The sequence below is a fragment of the Symphalangus syndactylus genome, chromosome 4 (assembly GCF_028878055.3).
Source record: "Symphalangus syndactylus isolate Jambi chromosome 4, NHGRI_mSymSyn1-v2.1_pri, whole genome shotgun sequence".
Taxonomy (NCBI): Eukaryota; Metazoa; Chordata; class Mammalia; order Primates; family Hylobatidae; genus Symphalangus; species Symphalangus syndactylus.
In genome coordinates, this window is record NC_072426.2 from 24931022 (window position 1) to 24952886 (window position 21865).

The 21865-nt window shown below is 38.0% G+C and overlaps 1 protein-coding gene across 4 annotated transcripts in view; it reads left to right on the forward strand.

Annotated features, from left to right (window-relative positions):
• The window catches only part of RNLS (renalase, FAD dependent amine oxidase), a 321051-nt gene that overhangs the window by 227674 nt on the left and 71512 nt on the right, over positions 1-21865 (forward strand). For all 4 annotated transcript variants that reach the window (XM_063637130.1, XM_055274298.2, XM_063637129.1 and 1 more), the window contains one exon: positions 2574-2747. In XM_063637130.1, coding sequence (XP_063493200.1) covers positions 2574-2747 — 174 coding nt within the window. The remainder of the gene's footprint in view (positions 1-2573; positions 2748-21865) is intronic.

Genomic DNA, 21865 nt, shown 5'->3' on the forward strand with positions numbered 1-21865 from the left:
GTAAGACATTTTTTTAAGATCCTACCCGCATTGCAAGAATAAAAAACTTTTAAGGCTCTGAAGGCAAAGTTTTTGTCAGTGAATGTCCAGAAATTGAGATTGTTTCTGTCAGAAGTCTCACCTCCCTGTTCTCAGAATGAATTGCAGAGCCCCTGGAATAGACAAGGGTGTGTAAGGTTAATTGCTGTTTCTATATAGATATCAATTACCTTTTCAAAGGGCTACCTAGTGGGATTTACCCCTTGGCACTTTGTCTAAAAGCTAGCAAAAAGCGGAGTGGGGAGAGGACCAATTTGGTTGTCAACCTATTGATCCTTCAGTGTTGGTTAAAAAAATAAAAGTTTTAGGCCCTTTCAGTTACTAAGTAGCTAACTACACAGTTTTGTTTGGTTGTTGTTTTTTTTTAATTTAAAAAAATGGGAAACAGTGATTATGTGCTCAGCTGCTAGCATTAATATGTTTCACCTCCTCCCTCTTAGAAAACAGTAACTATAATATCAAGCCATAACTTTAAAAGCCGATTAAATTAAAAAATGAAATTCCAAATTCATTGAGTGTAATGAGGCCAATGTCAGATCATTCGTTCATCAAGTAGTTACAGCTTTTAATAAGGCAGAAAATTATGGTTAAAGGGAAATATGGCTTTTACTTATCAATACAAAATAGCCATTAACGTCACAGGAGAAAGCAATGTCAAAGTTTATTCTGAAACTCAGACTTGCAGATGAGCAGAGGAAAGTATAGGGTAGTAAGAATATATGTGTAACTCCAATGTGGGAGCTCTGGCCTCATCCTGACCACGCAACTTGGAAGCTATGTAACCTAAAGCAGGTTAGTTAACCAATCTGAATCTCACCTTCCTGGGGATGTAAAATGAGGATGGCTTTTGTGAAGACTAAATGAGGTCATGGTTCTAAAAATGTTTTGTAGCTGAAATAATGTATAGGATTATTACTGTGCTATAATAATTTATTGAATCCCTTTCCTGCCTCTCTCTACCTCCTAAAGCCACTTCTGTAAGATTTAACTAAAGTTTCCCCCTCATCCTTGAGGTTTGCTTATCCCTACTATTGTAGATTAGGATATTTTACCCCAATTAAATGAGAATTTCCCATATGTTCCATGTCTGAATGAGCCTTCCTAAGGCAGGACAGAACTATGACCTTCTCTGAAACCTAAACTATTAATGTTGTACATACATAAACAAGCAGCTCCCTGAGACCTTAAAGGTAGGGGTATTGGAGATAGAAAGTAAAAAGTGGAAGAAATGTCTTCTTTTCCCACCTCAGGATGGAACATTGTCCCATTTTCCTAAGTATTTTTTCTTATCCGATTTTCCTAAATATTTTTTCTATCTGTAGTAGAAAAAGTTACTAGTTAATGAACACTTATTATATGCCAAGCACTGTGCTATGCATTATTTCATATAATCCTCACAACAGACTAATGCATTCTGTACTATTATTGCCAGTATAGACAAGAGAACTATAATCAGAGCAATTAAGTAGTTTGACCAGTGTCACATATCTGGTAAGTAGAGAGTCAGGATTTGAACCTAAACCTGCTCAATTCTTTTTCCAGGCTTTTCCTATTATTTACCTCCTACATTTCAACTTCTTTTGTGAAGAAGTTGACATACACATTATTTCTTTGCATGTCTGTGTTTGCCTTTCTATCCCTTTAAAGTTTCATCTTTGGTGTGCTTGTAATGAGTAGGGTAGGGACCTACAAACAAAGATGACTAAGGTGTGGTCCCTCTGCTTAAGGAGCTATTATAATCCACTGGCAAAAAGATGACAGGCAAACAAATCACTCTATGACATGGAACAATTTGTGTGCATGTACGTGTGTGTGTGTGTGTGTGTGTGTAGCAGTTTTTGTTTGTGTTCTGCAACTTTTAAGTTCAGGTGTACATGTGCAGGATGCTCAGGTTTGTTACATAGGTAATCATGTGCCATGGTGGTTTGCTGCACAGATCATCCCATCACCTAGGTATTAAGCCCAGCATCCATTAGCTCTTCATCCTGATGCTGTCCCTCCCCAATGCCCCCATCCCCAACAGACCCCAGTGTGTGTTATTCCCCCCTTGTATCCATGGAACAATTTAAGAGGTCATAACAGATGGAACATCAGCCTCCTCATCTGTAACTTGGAAATAATACTCTAAACCTTTTAAAACTGTTATGATAGAGTGAAATGCTTATGTCAAGTATATAGCAAATACCCTAACTTGTAGTAAGGGGTCAGTATATGGAATCTATAATGTGGCCAGACAGTTCCAAGGACTGGGATACCAGACTGGAAAAGCAATTTGGAGCCAGATTTTGAGAACCTTGAATGCCATTCCAAAGAATGTGGACCTTCAGCTTGATAAAAACAATGTGCCAAAGTTAATAATTATTCCAAAAAGAAATTAGAGCTGGTGCTATTTTACAATATGTTTCAAAATTCATTGTAAGTGAGATGGAGTTGGTGGAAGCGGTTGTAACTGGTTTAAAGTAATTTTATATTTGATGTGCTAAAAGGAAAGATGATATTTTTAAGTTTGATGCCTTTTATTTTTTCTTCCACAGTAATTAGTGAATGCCAAAGGCAGCAGCTGGAGGCTGTGAGCTACTCCTCTCGATATGCTCTGGGCCTCTTTTATGAAGCTGGCACGAAGATTGATGTCCCTTGGGCTGGGCAGTACATCACCAGTAATCCCTGCATACGCTTCATCTCCATTGATAACAAGAAGCGCAATATAGGTCAGTACCCCCATTATTTCCCTTAAATACAGTAACAATGGTGGGTGTAGATCATGAAAAATGCTGTTTAATTGAGTGTTGCCATTCTGAACAGAGCAAGCATTTAACTCCAAGCCACAGGGGATAAAATTTAATGTCACATTTGGCCAGTAATAAAATACACAGTGAAACCAGCAAAGTTTTTCAGAATTTCATTCACCACATGGTTTATATTACTGAGTTCAGGAAAATAGTGTCAGAAGGTTTAAGATTTCAAAATGGCCCAAGTTCTATTGCTTTAATATGGATGCATCTATATGCAAATATATCTCTCATTTGTTTCTTGGTGAAGTTTGTTTTTGTTTGTTTGGTTTGGGTATTTTTTTTTAATTTGATAAGTGCTGCTCTTCCACTCCCTCGGCTAGAAATTAAAGGAGAATTTTACTATGTTATGAAAATCCTTCATTTCAATATAGTTTTACTGTTTATTTACATTTTATCTGGGGAAAAATGGTAAATTTACTTTATAAACAATGTAACGGGTAAAATCTTTCATGAGAGCTTTACTAGAATGTGATGAATCTACACTCCACCCTTTTTGTTGAAGACAGTTATAAAAATTAGATTTGAATTGTAAGAAAAACATAACTGATTCCTTTTAGGCAACAAGGTGAAAGTGTATTCTCATTTGTAGGACTGCAGTGATCCCTGAGATGCTGCTTTTTGTGGAATAACCGTTAATGATGTAAAATGACTAAAACTCTTGAATTGTCCTGTCAATCTCTTACAGTGTTTTATGGGACAGTAATGGCTTCACCAAGCCATTAGTTAAAAGTCTGGCTTGATAAAATCACCAACTAACGTCTCTTGGCTCACCAGACCTTCATAATGATAGAACTGGGCTGGAGTATGGTTTTTATATCAGAGCTCATGATCTTAGAAAAATGTTTCTTTTATAACTTAAAACTCCCTTAGGGGTGGACTGTTTATGTGAACATGATACCACATATATGTACAATCAGCAGTTCATAAAATGCCTTAGAACTTCAATGGACTATTTTTAACTCTACAACTGCTTTGTTCTGAGAAAAGGAGACTAACCCTTGATCTTTTCATGTTATATGCCATGAATTAGACATTATCCTGTGTGTATTTCATCATAAGATATAATATCTGTCAGGGTGTATTCAGTTGTATATAACAGAAAAAAAAACTTAAACTTGTTTAACAGCATAAAGACATTTGTTATATTATCTGCTATGGACTGAATTGTGTCTCCTCCATAGACATAGGTTGAAGGCCTAATCCCAATATGGTTGTATTTAGAGATAGGACTTTTAGGAGGTAATTAAGATTAAATGAGGTCCTAAAGGTAGAGCCCTAACCCTGTGGGGTTGATGGCCTTAAAAGAAGAGCAAAAGAGACAAAGCTCTCTCTTTATATCCTGGCTTGCACACACCATGTGAGGACATAGTAAAAAGGCAGCTGTCTGCAAGCCAGGAAGATAGCCCTAACTAAGCCAAATCTATCAGCACCTTGATCTTGGACTTCTCAGCCTCCAGAACTGTGAAAAATTTCTGTTGTTTAAGTCACCCAGTCTATGGTGTTTTGTTATGGTAGCCTGAGTTGACTAATACATTATCTAAGGAGAAGATTGGAGAGACTTCGGGGTTCATTGATTCAGGAACTGAGCAATATCTTCAAAGACCTAGGTTTTATCTTTCTCTGCTGTCTTCCACTCTCAATGTTGACATCCTCAGAGGACTGGCAGCAAGATGGCAATAGCTGTTGGAGTCACACTGAACCTAACAACATGCTTAGGTATGAAATGAACTATAACTGGCTCTGTTCCTTTCTAAGAATCAAGGAAATCTTGGGAGGCCAAGGCGGGTGGATCACGAGGTAAGGAGTTCAAGACCAGACTGGCCAATGTAATGAAACCCCACCTCTACTAAAATACAAAAAACTAGCTGGGCATGGTGACAAGGGCCTGTAATCCCAGCTACTCGGGAGGCTGAGGCAGGAGAATCACTCTTGAACCCAGGAGGCAGAGGTTGCAGTGAGCAAAGATCGTGCCACTGCACACCAGCCTGGGCAGCAGTGCAAGACTCCATCTCAAAAAATAATAACAATAAATAATAATACTAATCAAGGAAATCTTTACAGAAGCCCTTTAATAGACTTCTCCTCATGTGCCACAGACCAGAATTGGATTACTTGAGTACTCCAAAACCAGGTGCTGGAAAAGAGTGTGGGAGCAATGTGATAAGCCTATACAAGTCCAGATCTACTCCTGGAACTGGGACTGGGGTCATCTTTCCTTTAGTTATGAGGAGTGCTACCTGAATAAAATAGAGTTTTGTTAGAAGGAAGGAAGGAAGTACTAAATGCTGGATTAGCAATCAATAATGTCCATTATCTTCAAGTAGAGTGACATCTTACATGGGAGGTAAAGTTCTAAAGTTGTCACATAAAGAGTCATATACATTCAAAATTACCTTCAAAGTTTCTTAAAACTACACGACATTTTAGAGAATGATGTAACATCTTTCAGTAAATTCAGTACAACTATTTTCCCAACATTCAATAGATTTCTGTTTCTTTGGTGAAGCCAGATTAAAAGTTGATTTGGATTTATAGGACCCAGTGATATTTTCTACTATGAAAGGCACACAGGAAGGAAAGAAATAGCAGAGTCTTATCTCCTAACAGACTATAAATCTGCTATAAAAATGGAGTGGGATGGTGGGTAAAAGCACCCACAGTACAGTGCAGTAATAATTTATAAAATTATGCAAATTTTAAGGAGTACAACATAAAATATTAATAAATTATCTCATGATTGGAAGCATTTGAAAGAATTTTAAAATTTTTTTATATCAGCAATCATACAATATTGAAAGGAGTGGCTACATGAATTGGAAACCATGTTTTTGCTAAAGCCCATGGTGGTGCCACTTCAGCAAACAAAGAAATACCTGCTTTTCTTTGACAGCTGTATGGGAAATTAATCTTCAATTATGCAAGTTTTAAATTAAGTGAGACAGAATGCCAGTAATGGCATTTCATAACATAAAATCTAACTGCTTTGCATTTAAACTATTTTTTTCTCACTATCTGGGGACCAGGATACTAAATGGGTCTAGTTGAATTCACATACTACAAATGCCCATATAATGTAACTTCACTCTATTTTATTGATATTAACTAGGACAGTAAGAGTTTTTGTTTTGTTTTGTTTGTTTTTTGTTTGTTTTTGGTTTTTTTTTAATGTAATTTCGCTCTGTGGCCCAGGCTGGAGTGCAGTGGCAAGATCTCTGCTCACTGCAACCTCTGCCTCCTGAGCTTAAGCGATTCTCCTGCCTCAGGCTCCCAAGTAGCTGGGAGTATAGGTGCCCGCCACCATGCCCAGCTAATTATTTTTGTACTTGTAGTAGAGACGGGGCTTCACCAAGTTGGCCAGTCTGGTCTTGAACCCCTGACCTCAAATGATCCAACTGCCTTAGCCTCCCAAACTGCTGGGATTACAGGCGTGAGCCACTGCACCCAGCCAGGAGATGTTTCTTAATGCCAGTAACACTACCCCACACCCTTGCTTTATGTGGGGTGTTTGATTGAATCAATAATTAATACTACAACATACATACACAACCAATGAAACATTTGTGTTCTGTCAAGGTAGAGAAGCAACAAGATAAACAAAGTCTGGCATGGTTGAGACCACAAAATACAGTCAGTTGTTAAGTCTTGAAGAGAGCTAGAGGATATAGAAGTAGCCCAAAGATCAAGGCATAATCATTTGTTAGAAGTCAGGAATAGGTAGTACAGTACATGTAGAAAGCCACAGCCAGAACCAAAGTTTCCTTAGGCAGAGGGAGTAGATTCCAAGATGTACTAGACCCGACTTCAAGTAACAATAGTTATAAATATGCTCCAATATCCTTGTTTGTGTTTCCCAAAATCTGTTCAGTGGAACACTATTTCCTTGAGTTGCTCTTTGAAAAAGGGCTCTGTCATCAAATAAATTTGCAAAATACTACAGACATTTATTTTGGAGAATCTCAGGACATATTATCTTTTTAAAGGATATTCCTACAGAAAAGACACCTTTTTACTTCTTTTAATCTAGAATTTCCTAAATGTACTTGACCATGGGTTATTGTATTTCAGCACCAAACCTACTAACATCCCACAGAAATGGTTCCCAAGCATGCGTTTGAGAAACCCTGACTTGATGTCACCTTTCATGCTTCACATCTGGTCAGGAATTGTAGGCCAGATAATTGGAGTGGGAGGTTTGTTCCTGAAGGCATCAATTGGGAAATACTTGAGATTTTTTTTAGAAATGAGAGAACCCTTGTTGCCAATAAACTCAAATCTTCATGGAGTTAAAATTTGAGAAAATTTATGTTAAAATAAGGTGTTTATCATATTAACTTGGTAGTTTCTAAAATTAGTAAGATTGGCATAGTGGGAAGAATTTGGACTTACAAGACCTACATTCAGATTCTGGTTCTGAAAAATGCTACTGTTGTACTTTTGTATAGGCCTTGTATTTGTAACGCTAGTTTTTGTAGTAAACATACCCAAAAACTTTAATGGCCTGAACATGACTGAGGTTTATTTCTTGCTCACATAAAGCCCAAACAGGTGTTTGTGATTGGTAGGTAGCTTTCTTCAAAGCTTTATTTAGGAACCCAGGCTCCATCCATTTTTTGACTCTGCCAACTTCATCAGGTAACTAACAGAGTCAGTGTACTCATAGGCATCAATCTGTGGATGGAAACAGGATGGAGGAGAGCCAGAGGAGTTTTTAGGGGTAGGCCTAGAAATGGTGCACCTCAAGTGTGCTCACATTCTGTTGGTTAGGACACAGTTATGTGACCACACTTATTTGGAAGGAAAGCTGGAAATGTAGTCTACCTATATATGTAGGAAGAAGAAAAAGTGGATTTGGTGAACATCTAGCCAGTTTCTACTAAAACATTTAGCATAAATCATTCTGAAAAAGGAACAGATTAGACCTGTGTGAATGATAAATAGGTTTCAACACAAGTGAGAATCATTCAATAAGTAGTTGCCACCTGGAACAACAACTAAGAATGCTTCCCAGGCTGGGTATAGACTCAGTAGAAAAAGATCTTCCAACAATTAGCAATATCTGTCATGTAGAGAACATAAGGAATAGTGCCACAAGTGAGATACATTTACCTCCCAAGAAGATCTCAGAGGTCCATCCCAGGATCTTAAATTTGAAGTTAGACTGTCCAGGAGTCCAGACTCAACTCAGTTCCACCATTTACTAGCTGCGTAACTTTGGGTAAATTAAACTATCTGTTGCCTCCTCAATAAGATGAGTAAAATAATACCATACCAATACCAAAGGGTTACTGAGAATTAAATGATTTGAACATATGAAGACTTTGCGTGGCATTTAGAAAGTAAGTATTTATGGTACATATTATAATAATTAACAATTCCAGTCTTCAATTTGGATATTATAGTCTCTGAAGCAAAGAGCATAAATATAAAAGTCTAACTTAGGTGAATGCAGCCTCTGATACCAATACGGATAGGAATTAGGGCAACTTAAATAAATAAAATGAGTAAGCAACCCTGAAAATGATTGATCAGAAATTTAGCATTCTTTCCTTGTCACCATCTGAGGAGTGTTAATGATCAATAAAATAGCCAATAGGCAGCAATCTGAGGAGATTAAGACAATCTGAATTCTAGAGATGTGATGGCCAATAGCCACAATGACATAGTTTTCAATATCTTATCAAAGAAAATAATCCAACTCATCTTAAAAGAAAAAAAGCAAATGTACAAACTTAGAATGTATTCATAGAATTTATCCTCACAAGAATTTTATTGTTAGAATCTCTGAGTAACAAACACTAATATAATATATAATAACTTCAATGGCTGTTTTGCAAAATATGCAGAAGTGTTATTCCATATGGCTATTTATTATGTCAACTCTTTATAAAAACAAGGACATAATATGAGATGTTATAAATAATTGGGATGGGCCTGAGGCTTTAAATCCAGTCACCTTGTGACACTTAAAGGAGTTCATGATTATTTCAATTAAACAAATAGCCATAAACTTTATAATACAAAATGGTCCACTTAAGAATTGAATTGGGGGCGGTTCCAGGATGGCCGAATAGGAACAGCTCCAGTCTACAGCTCCCAGCATGAGTGACACAGAAGACGGGTGATGTCTGCATTTCCAACTGAGATACCAGGTTCATCTCACTGGGGCTTGTTGGACAGTGGGTACCGGACGGTGAGTGCAGCATACTGAGCATGAGCAAAAGCAGGGTGAGGCATCGCCTCATGTGGGAAGTGCAAGGGGTCAGGGAATTCCCTTTCATAGCCAAGCAAAGCTGTGACAGATGGCACCTGGAAAATCGGGTCACTCCCACCCTAATACTGCTCTTTTCCAATGGTCTTAGCAAACGGCACACCAGGAGATCATATCCCACGCCTGGATCAGAGGGCCCCATGCCCACGGAGCCTCGCTCATCTCTCGTTGCCAGCACAGCAGTCTGAGATTGAACTGCAAGGCCGCAGCAAGGCTGGGGGAGGGGCGCCCGCCATTACTGAGGCTTGAGTAGGTAAACAAAGCAGCCTGGAAGCTCAAACTCGGTGGAGCCCACCGCAGCTCAAGGAGGCCTGCCTGCCTCTGTAGACCCCACCTTTGGGGGCAGGGCATAGCCAAACAAAAGGCAGCAGAAACCTCTGCAGACTTAAATGTCCCTGTCTGACAGCTTTGAACAGAGTAGTGGTTCTCCCAGCCTGAAGTCTGAGATCTGAGAACAGATAGACTGCCTCCTCAAGTGGGTCCCTGACCCCCGAGTAGCCTATCTCGGAGGCACCCCCAGTAGGGGCAGACTGACACCTCACACGGCCGGGTACCCCTCTGAGACGAAACCTCCAGAGGAACAATCAGACAGCAACATTTGCTGTTCAGCAATATTCCCTGTTCTGCAGCCTCCGCTGCTGATACCCAGGCAAACAGGGTCGGGAGTGGACCTCCAGCAAACTCCAACAGACCTGCAGCTGAGGGTCCTGACTGTTAAGAGGAAAACTAACAAACAGAAAGGACATCCACACCAAAACTCCATCTGTACGTCACCATCATCAAAGACCAAAGGTAGATAAAACCACAAAGATTGGGAAAAAACAGAACAGAAAAACCGAAAATTCTAAAAATCAGAGCGCCTCTCCTCCTCCAAAGGAATCCAGCTCCTCACCAGCAGCGGAACAAAGCTGGACAGAGAATGACTTTGACGAGTTCAGAGAAGAAGGCTTCAGATGATCAAACTCTGAGCTAAAGGAGGAAGTTTGAACCCATGGCAAATAAGTCAAAAACCTTGAAAAAAGATTAGACAAAGGGCTAACTAGAATAACCAATGCACAGAAGTCCTTAAAGGACCTGATGGAGCTGAAAACCATGGCACGAGAACTACATGACAAATGCACAAGCTTTAGTAGCCCATTCGATCAACTGGAAGAAAGGGTAGCAGTGATGGATGATAAAATGAATGAAATGAAGTGAGAAGTTTAGAGAAAAAAGAATAAAAAGAAATGAACAAAGCCTCCAAGAAATATGGGACTATGTGAAAAGACCAAATCTACGTCTGATTGGTGTACCTGAGAGTGAAGGGGAGAATGGAACCAAGTGGGAAAACACTCTGCAGGATATTATCCAGAGAATTTCCTGAACCTAGCAAGGCAGGCCAACATTCAAATTCAGGAAATACAGAGAACGCCACAAACATACTCCTCGAGAAGAGCAACTCCAAGACACATAATTGTCAGATTCACCAAAGTTGAAATGAAGGAAAAAATGTTAAGGGCAGCCAAAGAGAAAGGTCGGGTTACCCACAAAGGGAAGCGCATCAGACTAACAGCTGATCTCTCAGCAGAAACTACAAGCCAGAAGAGAGTGGGGGCCAATATTCAACATTCTTAAAGAAAAGAATTTTCAACCCAGAATTTCATATCCAGCCAAACTAAGTTTCATAAGTGAAGGAGAAATAAAACCCTTTACAGACAAGCAAATGCTGAGAGATTTTGTCACCACCAGGCCTGCCCTACAAGAGCTCCTGAAGGAAGCACTAAACATGGAAAGGAACAACTGGTACCAGCCACTGCAAAAACATGCCAAATTATAAAGACCATTGATGCTAGGAAGAAACTGCATCAACTAACAAGCAAAATAACCAGCTAACATCATAATGACAGGATCAGATTCACACAGAACAATATTAACTTTACACGTAAATGGGGTAAATGCTCCAATCAAAAGACACAGACTGGCAAATTGGATAAAGAGTCAAGACCCATCGGTGTGCCGTGTTCAGGAAACCCTTCTCACGTGCAGAGACACACATAGGCTCAAAATAAAGGGATGAAGGAAGATCTACCAAGCAAATGGAAAACAAAAAAGGCAGGGGTTGCAATCCTAGTCTCTGATAAAACAGACTTTAAACCAACAAAGACCAAAAGAGACAAAGAAGGCCATTAAATAATGGTAAAGGGATCAATTCAACAAGAAGAACTAACTATCCTAAACATATCTGCACCCAATACAGGAGCACCCAGATTCATAAAGCAAGTCCTTAGAGACCTACAAAGAGACTTAGACTCCCACACAATAACAGTGGGAGATTTAACACCTCACTGTCAACATTAGATACATCAACGAGACAGAAAGCTAACAAGGATATCCAGGAATTGAATTCAGCTCTGCACCAAGCGGACCTAATAGACATCTACGGAGCTCTCCACCCCAAATTAACAGAGTATACATTCTTTTCAGCACCACACCGCACCTATTCCAAAATTTACCACATACTTAGAAGTAAAGCACTCCTCAGCAAATGTAAAAGAACAGAAATTATAACAAACTGTCTCTCAGACCACAGTGCAATCAAACTAGAACTCAGGATTAAGAAACTCACTCAAAACCGCTCAACTACATGGAAACTGAACAACCTGCTCCTGAATGACTACTGGCTACATAATGAAATGAAGGCAGAAATAAAGATGTTCTTTGAAACCAATGAGAACAAAGACACAACATACCAGAATCTCTGGGACACATTTACAGCAGTGTGTAGAGGGAAATTTATAGCACTAAATGCCCACAAGAGAAAGCAGGAAAGATCTAAAACTGACAACCTAACATCAATTAAAAGAACTAGAGAAGCAACAGCAAACACATTCAAAAGCTAGCAGAAGGCAAGAAATAACTAAGATCAGAGCTAGCTAAGCTAAATAACTAAGGAGATAGAGACACAAAAAACCCTTCAAAAAATCAATGAATCCAGGAGCTGGTTTTTTGAAAAGATCAACAAAATTGATAGACCGCTACCAAGACTAATAAAGAAGAGAGAAGAATCAAATAGATGCAATAAAAAATGATAAAGGGGATATCCCCACTGATCCAACACAAATACAAACTACCATCAGAGAATACTATAAACAACTCTATGTAAATAAACTAGAAAATCTAGAAGAAATGGAAAAATTCCTGGACACATACACCCTCACACGACTAAACCAGGAAGAAGTTGAATCTCTTAATAGACCAATAACAGGCTCTGAAATTGAGACAATAATTAATAGCTTACCAAGCAAAAAAAGCCCAAGACCAGACGGATTCACAGTCGAATTCTACCAGAGGTACAAGGAGGAGCTGGTACCATTCCTTCTGAAACTATTCCAATCAATAGAAAAAGAGGGAATCCTCCCTAACTCATTTTATGAGGCCAGCATCATGCTGATAACAAAGCCTGGCAGAGACACAACAACAAAAGAGAATTTTAAACCAATATCCCTGATGAACATCGATGCAAAAATCCTCAATAAGATACTGGCAAACTGAATCCAGCAGCACATCAAAAAGCTTATCCACCATGATCAAGTGGGCTTCATCCCTGGGATGCAAGGCTCGTTCAACATATGCAAATCAATAAACATAATCCAGCATATACACAGAACCAAAGACAAAAACTACATGATTATCTCAATAGATGCAGAAAAGGCCTTTGACAAAATTCAACAGTGCTTCATGCTAAAAACTCTCAATAAATTAGGTATTGATGGGACGTATCTCAAAATAGTAAGAGCTATCTATGACAAACCCACAACCAATATCATACTGAATGGGCAAAAACTGGAAGCATTCCCTTTGAAAACTGGCACAAGACAGGGATGCCCTCTCTCACCACTCCTATTCAACATAGTGCTGGAAGTTCTGGCCAGGGCAATCAGGCAGGAGAAGGAAATAAAGGGTATTCAATTAGGAAAAGAGGAAGTCAGATTGTCCCTGTTTGCAGATGACATGATTGTATATCTAGAAAACCCCATTGTCTCAGCTCAAAATCTCCTTAGGCTGATAAGCAACTTCAGCAAAGTCTCAGGATACAAAATCAATGTGCAAAACTCACAAGCATTCTTATACACCAATAACAGACAAAACAGATTGCCAAATCATGAGTGAACTCCCATTCACAATTGCTTCAAAGAGAATAAAATACCTAGGAATCCAACTTACAAGGGATGTGAAGGACCTCTTCAAAGAGAACTACAAACCACTGCTCAATGAAACAAAAGAGGACACAAACAAATGGAAGAACATTCCATGCTCATGGGTTGGAAGAATCAATATCGTGAAAATGGCCATACTGCCCAAGGTAATTTATAGATTCAATGCCATCCCCATCAAGCTACCAATGACTTTCTTCACAGAATTGGAAAAAACTACTTTAAAGTTCATATGAAACCAAAAAAGAGCCCACGAACACAGTTGGAGGCATCACGCTACCTGACTTCAAACCGTACTACAAGGCTACAGTAACCAAAACAGCATGGTACTGGTACCAAAACAGAGATATAGACCAATGGAACAGAACAGAGCCCTCAGAAATAATACCACACTTCTACAACCATCTGATCTTTGACAAACCTGACAAAAAGGAGAAATGGGGAAAGGATTCCCTATTTAACAAATGGTGCTGGAAAAACTGGCTAGCCATATGTAGAAAGCTGAAACTGGATCCCTTCCTTACACCTTATACAAAAATTAATTCTAGATGGATTAAAGACTTAAATGTTAGATGTAAAACCATAAAAACCCTAGAATAAAACCTAGGCAATACCATTTAGGACATAGGCATGGGCAAGGACTTCATGACTAAAACACCAAAAGCAATGGCAACAAAAGCCAAAATTGACAAATGGGATCTAATGACACTAAAGAGCTTCTGCACAGCAAAAGAAACTACCATCAGAGTGAACAGGCAACCTACAGAATGGGAGAAAATTTTTGCAATCTACCCATCTGACAAAGGGCTAATATCCAGAATCTAGAAAGAACTCAACAAATTTACAAGAAAAGAAAACAAACAACCCCACCAACAAGTGGGCAAAGGATATGAACAGACACTTCTCAAAAGAAGACATTTATGCAGCCAACAGACACATGAAAAAATGCTTCTTATCACTGGCCATCAGAGAAATGCAAATCAAAACCACAATGAGATGTCATCTCACACCAGTTAGAATGGTGATCATTAAAAAGTCAGGAAACAACAGGTGCTGGAGAGGATGTGGAGAAATAGGAACACTTTTACACTGTTGTTGGGACTGTAAACTAGTTCAACCATTGTGGAAGTCAGTGTGGCGATTCCTCAGGGATCTAGAACTAGAAATACCATTTGATCCAGCCATCCCATTACTGGGTATATACCCAAAGGAATATAAATCATGCTGCTACAAAGACACATGCACACATATGTTTATTGCGGCACTACTCACAATAGCAAAGACTTGGAACCAACCCTAATGTCCAACAATGATAGACTAGATTAAGAAAATGTGGCACATATACACCATGGAATACTATGCAGCCATAAAAAGATGGTTCATGTCCTTTGTAGGGACATGGATGAAGCTGGCAACCATCATTCTCAGCAAACTATCGCAAGGACAAAAAAACCAAACACCACATGCTCTCACTCATAGGTGGGAATTGAACAATGAGGACACTTGGACACAGGAAGGGGAACATCACACACCAGGGCATGTCATGGGGTGGGAGAAGGGTGGAGGGATAGCATTAGGAGATATACCTAATATAAATGACGAGTTAATGGGTGCAGCACACCAACATGGCACGTGTATATATATGTAACAAACCTGCACGTTGTGCACATGTACCCTAGAACTTAAAGTATAATAAAAATGTATATATACATTTAAAAAAAAAAGAATTGAATGAAAATGGAACTATTTGAACTTGCAGAAAATGCAATCCAGACAGGTAAAACTTTATAAGTAGAACAAAAAAGGAAGACCGAGAAGAAGGGAAAAGGAGAGAAGGAAAAGAAAAGAAGAACCGTGATCATGAAAAACTGTCAGGTTTCCCGTTTGGGCTTTTGTTTTAAAATATCAGGGCTCTCAGATAAATTAGTAATCCTCATCTTAAAATAATAAGCAGTGACTAGTAATCATGACATTTTGTCATTTATATAATAGACATAGTTATTTGTAATTCAGTTATGTAACTGATGTTTTCCCTATAAATCTGTTAAGGCAATTTAATTAACAGCTGTCAAATACTAATTGCAAATATTCATCTCATTATTATAGTGATGTCATAGAATATCATATGATAGTAATATCAGATCTTGGGGTGGTCTCTCAGGAAGAAAAATATATATATATAATGTATATATGTACTTATATACAATATGTGTATATACACATATATACATACATAAAAATAAATATCTATTTTTTGTTATTTAAATTAATAGGCACAAATTATAAAATAGAATACTGTGATTTCATGTATTTCTCACTTTTAAAACCAAATATGGGGACCAGGTTCACTTCCTCATGCCTATAATCTCACTGCTTTGGGAGGCCAAGGCAGGAGGATTGCCAGAGGCCAGGAGTTCACACCAGCCTGGAATATGTAGATCCCAACTCCATCTCTGTTATTTAAAATAAAGGGGAGGGGACTTTTATTAGAGAATGAAATAACCCAGCCCATTTTGTAAGGAGAACATTTGCACACAAAGTAAAAACAAACAACAGACCTCTTTCAGCCTCTAGTTTCCCTGTCAAGTTATCCTCAATGGGAAAGATTTACATCTAAGATAACATTTGCCCTCTCACTTGCAAAGCAACTTAAATCAGTATGAAAATCAATGCCAGAGATGGAATGAAAGTAGAAAATCAGCTAACTATAGAAATCAAAAATAAACTTTAAATATATCTTATGGAATATACTGCTGTGGAAGTGTCTTTCAGCACAATTGAACTCCCAAATATTTGTATCTTTCATTCTCATTCAGTTGAACAAATATATACAAATATGTATTGAATTCCTTCTGTGTGCCAGGCATTGTGCTAAGAACTGAGGACTCCATAGTCCCTACCGTCATGAAACACAGTTTCATAAAGTCTGCTCAAATGAGAAATTCTGAATGAAGTAAGATGATGCTCTGTTGCACTCGTAATTTGCAGTCAAGTAAGAGTTCTCTTGAATATAAAAAGATGCTCTGATCTATACAATATATAGAATGCTAACTCACACTCATGATCAAAACCAGGAAGGGCCATGTTGCCTTGTGACAATATTATGAGCTTTTAAAGGAAAAGTTATGGTCTTCTGTCAACATTAACCCAATAATCTCTTTTCTTTAAGGTGAGGAAATGAAAAATGAGGGCTATGGAACGTTTAAATCCATGAATAAATCAGAAACTTTAATAGGGAATATGATTTAACTTTCTCCTGGGGATGCCAAAACAGATCAATAGATGCATATAAGTCATGAAATGTCCAAGAAACAGCAAAAGGGTAAGTCTACAGCTGCCTGGCATTTCTATAGCTATAAACAAGTCCAAATTACAGATCTATGCAGGATCCATACTAAAACGTGAGTCTTAAACATTAAATACCCTAAGTCGCATTTGTGTCAACATTACACCTCATGTTCTGCCTGCCTTGCTCTCTGAAAACGGTATTTTCCCTTGTGGATAGGCCTAAATGTGTGGCTGTCAGGCTGAGATTTATAAAAGACCTCCAGGTTGGCCAAGAATTGGTTCAGAATCTAAGAGCCAGCCAGATGTGTTGGGGACTGAGTATAGTCTCTATCCATCATTTTTCAGGAAGAAAGCAGGAATGAGAATCAGATGACTGTTAATGATGAATAAATGTGTGGATCTGAAATTTATAGGTCATAGATGAGATGAGAACATCAGAAAACATGGACAGAGGCCACCATCTCTGCTGCCAACTGAGAAAGGAAACAGCAAGAGGAAACCCCACTGTGTGTTGGCTCTGTAAAGAGATAGGGATGGCCAATGTAAAGACAGAGGGAAAACCAGCAAGGGTCACAGGTGGGAACTGGCACTGTTTTTCAGACCTCCCCACTAACAAAGGTCAAGTAATAAGTGTGTAACAAACTATTCTGTAGTGAAAAAACTGCTGTATTAAATATAATAGCAACTTACTTTTGCTATTATAATTACAGTCCTTTTAATAGGATTATTCTTTCTTCTGGGGAGCATTTATAAAGATAAGATACTAGTTTGAAAATGGGAGGAGAGAGAGCTAAATTACTCTGCCTAATTGAGGAGAAAATTTCAGATATCCTGAGGCAATGGGGGAGGGGAAGGAACAAAGAAAGGGAAAGAAGAAAACCAGGTGGTGGAGGTTCCAGCTTGACCAGAGGGATTAATATGTAGATTTTAAACTTGTTTGCTGTTTAGTTTACTTTGTGGCCCTCCCACAACTCTCTACAACCTCACTATGGTTCTGGTATGAGCAGTTGCTTTATATCCATCGTTGCTTTTTATTGGGGGGTTGGTGTTTAAATTAAGATAGCCCAGACACTTTTGGAATTTCTAGGATGAAATTAGATAGGAACGTTATGGTTTCTTTAGGTTGGTTCCTTTGCAGAAATTTAGTCTGCTGCCTAAATGGCAATATTCACATCTGTTTGATAACCTTATTTTGAATTAAAACAGAACTCTTCATCCTCTGAATCTCAAATATAGAAAGCTCAACTTGCTGTTTCCATAATACCTGCAACCATGTCAATCTGTTCAGAGAGGGAAATTGGAAAAAGGCTGTGTCTGTGGGACTGAGCTGTTTTGAAGGATCTTGAAGTTAAGTCCTTACTGTGGTCTGAAGTGAAGCTGTCAACACTCTGGGTCATAAGCCCAGGGCTCAAAATAATGGGCTCTGCTTCCCAGACAAGTGCCTGGTTTTCATCATTCAGGAGGCATCTCAAAACCTTTGCAAGTTGAGAACAGTATCGTAAAACTGCGTAAATCACAGACTGCTTGTGAGCCTCAGGTCCTGGGAAACAGTAAAGACTTGAGCTGGATAAGAATTTGACAAGTCTTCATTGTGGTCCATTTTTATCTGGGACCATGACAACATTATCCCAAAGAGATGGGATCATTCCTTTGCCTAGAGCTCCCTCAGAAAAGATTTCACCACTTTCCTCACTGTCAAGAATTCCTCTTCAGATCAGTCTAAATGTCTCATGGGCTAAAGAAGTAATATGCTCTGACTGCAGAGCCTGCTGCTTTCTCCAAAATTAGAAGCTTTCTCCTTTAGTCGGAATACATGCCACAATCCATCACACATGTGACACATCCGTTGATACTTCTTATCTTGATCAAGATTGAAAATAAGAGACACTAACATCACGGCATAATAGGAGTGTGTATTCAGTGCTTGATAAATATTTGCTGAGCCAGTAGTCCTTTTTGCAACTCTGAAATGCCCTTCCCTGCTCCTGAAATAATATTGAGAATTAATACTTCAGCACTGGTCACCCACTTAGCAAGCAAGGAAAAGTAATGGCTAGTCAGCAAATTGTTTATCTCTAAAACAATCTAGGTGTCTGTTACCACTACCTTTAAATCACATAAAATGAATAAGCTCTTCATTTAATTGCTGAATCTGAAAGCCACTGAAAAGCATATGTGAGTTCTTCGCAATTAGAATGATTAGAAGCCTCTTTTTGGATGTTCTGTACCATGCCTAGAACACTGGGAATACTTGACTATATAGTATTGTCAGTAAAACCTGAAAAGGAGAAACAAGTATTCTTACCAACAGTTTTACTGTGGTCTCTGAGGAGTATACATCTGCTTTGAATGATGCCCTGTAACACAAACCGTGATTTCCAAGGTTACACTTCAAAGAATCCCACTGTTCTCTTTGTGAAGTATATTTCTTTTTAATAGTTTGTTAAAGAACAACTGTGCTCCAGCTGAGATATTTAACTTAGAAAATATATGATAAGCTCTGCAAATGTGCCATTTCTCTGCCACAGTTTAGCAATTATCTCTCTTTTTATATCAGAATGATATTAAAATGAAATGATATCTTGCATTGGAATCTTGCCATAAATGATGAGTTCATATTAACCCAACTTGGTGAGTGATTAATTCTTTATTGTATAATTCATGATTTGGTTTTTATTATTATGGGTGGTAAAAAATAACCAGTATTATCTAATATACTGCAGTGGACTTCTGAATCACACAGACCTACTTTCATACTGTAACTCAGCACTTAGAATTAGGTTGAAGCATATGATATTGCTGTCTTTATAGATTAAAAATGGTCCAATATCAGCATTTTCATGTGATTCAACCTAACAGCTCTGTGATCATGATTAAACTTCTTAATCTCTCTGAGCTTCAGTTACTTACCTGTACTATAACTATAATGGCTCCCAGAAATGTTATAAAGATCGAATGAGATAGTATATCCAAAACTTCTAATATCATACCTGGCACATAGGTGCATAGTAAATGCCAACTTTATAATTGTTGTCACATACAAATTATTTTATGGTTTTGTTCTATTAGTTATATAAATTTTTATTTTGAGAGACAGAAGAGAGAATGACACACTAATAGTGCAGGTTTAGTTAAAAATTACCCTTTGTTAAAAATAATACTTATACTTACACGTTAGCAAGGCTAAACAATATCTTATTACCTGAATAAGTTATTAAACTTAGAGAACATGAAGTTAGATGCAGTTCTTTTTATGGGATGTCAAATCATTTTTTGAATAAGAATTTTTCCAAAAAAAATTTACACCACAAATAGTCTGAGAAGACTAAGCACTGTGAAGTAAGTCGTTGCAAATCAAAGAGCTGAGACTAATTCAAGAGCAGGTTTTGAAGTCTGACTGCAGAATCTCACCACAGGAAATCACTTCATTGCGTTTCATAAATACTTTATATCAGTTAGCATTTTTAACTCTGTTCAGAATCACCAATCCATCTTTTTGCCCAGTTGTGGCATTATTGAGTAAATTGAGCCTAAAGAGTCCTTTGGTTTATTACCAGTAACTTTCTTGTTATTAAGTGAGCTGAGAAGGCTTTTATATGCCCTCTAAGATCATATGTGGGCCCTGCTGTTTTTAATTATCATTGCCCCTACAGATTCCATATATGTGCTCATTTATATAATGAGAAGAATCCATATGTACTGTACAGGACATTGAATTCCCTGCATAATATGAATGAATATTAAGCACTGGAATCAGAAAAGAATCTCTTGAAATTCCATTAATATTTATAACTGATCTGTGGGACTAGGGGAATTCTTTAGTATAAAATATTCCAAATTCATGTTTGTAAAAAATGAAGCATCCTTGAATTTAAAATATAGTTTTCCTCACCAAAATAGATTTCTATTATAAATATACCAAGTGAATTCTTGCTGTTGTTATATATCCTTACGTTATTTAACAGAGTCAGGAAAGGCACTTTAGAACCTTGAGGTCAGTTGAACCTAATTCACTCTTTTTTATTAAAAATAAAATGCCTATTTGTTTACTGTATTCATAATAGTAGTTTCTCAGAAGTGGCTAACAATATCGTAAAGATTATAGTCCCTCTGATTTAAGAGCTTTTGCCAAAATGCCCGGATCCCATCTTTGTTTTTCCTGTCAAAATATAACAGGAAGAGTAACTCCATTTGTCTTATTAGGAAAGAAGATAAGAATGTCCACAGTAAACCAGTAGATTTCCTCCACAAAAGGAGCCAGGAATATTTTCACACTATCATAAATAAAAACTTCACCATCTGATTAGTCTCAATTTTTCAAATTCAGCATTTTATAATGTCAAGGCAAAAACTTCTCTTTACTAAACCAAATGGATGACAGCAAAGCTTTAGGTCAAATCCCCCAGCCCTGAGATGTATTTCGTTCATTTGGGCAGCTACAAATCTAAAGCTGAACCCAATCATGCAACTGCAGTGATAAAGTGATATCCTTAGAGGCAAACCAGTAAGCTGGCTCAAGGGGAAAACCTTGCCCAATTCAGGAAAACAGTCCAATCATAATACCACTTAACACAAAATTTCATAGAGGGCATAATGCTGAGTAGGCCAAAATAACAATGTATAATAAGGGGTGGCTGCATACTGCTGGTGAGTATTGGGAAAGTGGAGCATTTTAGTGGACTGTCATCATAGAAAACCAGGGCTTTTTTAGGCATTGTGGAAGGAGAACTCCAGTGAGAGCCTGGAAAACCAAATGTGAGTTAGGACAAATCCTCTGCTTCAGGGACGTTTCAATTAAAGGACTATTGAAACCCTTTCGTTTTTCCTTTTGGCAGTGCAAATAAAAGCTGCAACAGACTGAAAATCTCCTTGTGTCCCAGGATAAAGAGATGTTTTCATGAAGCTTGGGAGGTCTCTGCCAAAGAAAAAACTTCTCCCAAACAGATCCTGAAATATATGCAGTCTTACTAAATGTGGCCTTTTCTTTGAATGGACAGAATCTATGGAATTTTTAAAGGAATGAATACAAGGAAAACAGACGAAAATTATCCCAGCCCTGGACAGAAAGTAGAATTCAGAATATATTTTTGAGAGTTGTTTTACTCCTTTTTTGTTGTTGTTTTTGGAAAATATATATATATATATATGTTAAGATCAAACTTACGTTCATCACTGGCTCTTGATTGCCTACTTTCATTATTCTGAACTTTTTCCTCCCCCATCTTTCCCGTTTTTGAAAATGGAGCCACCAATCTCCTAGCTTTTTTGGGCAAAAATCCGAAATC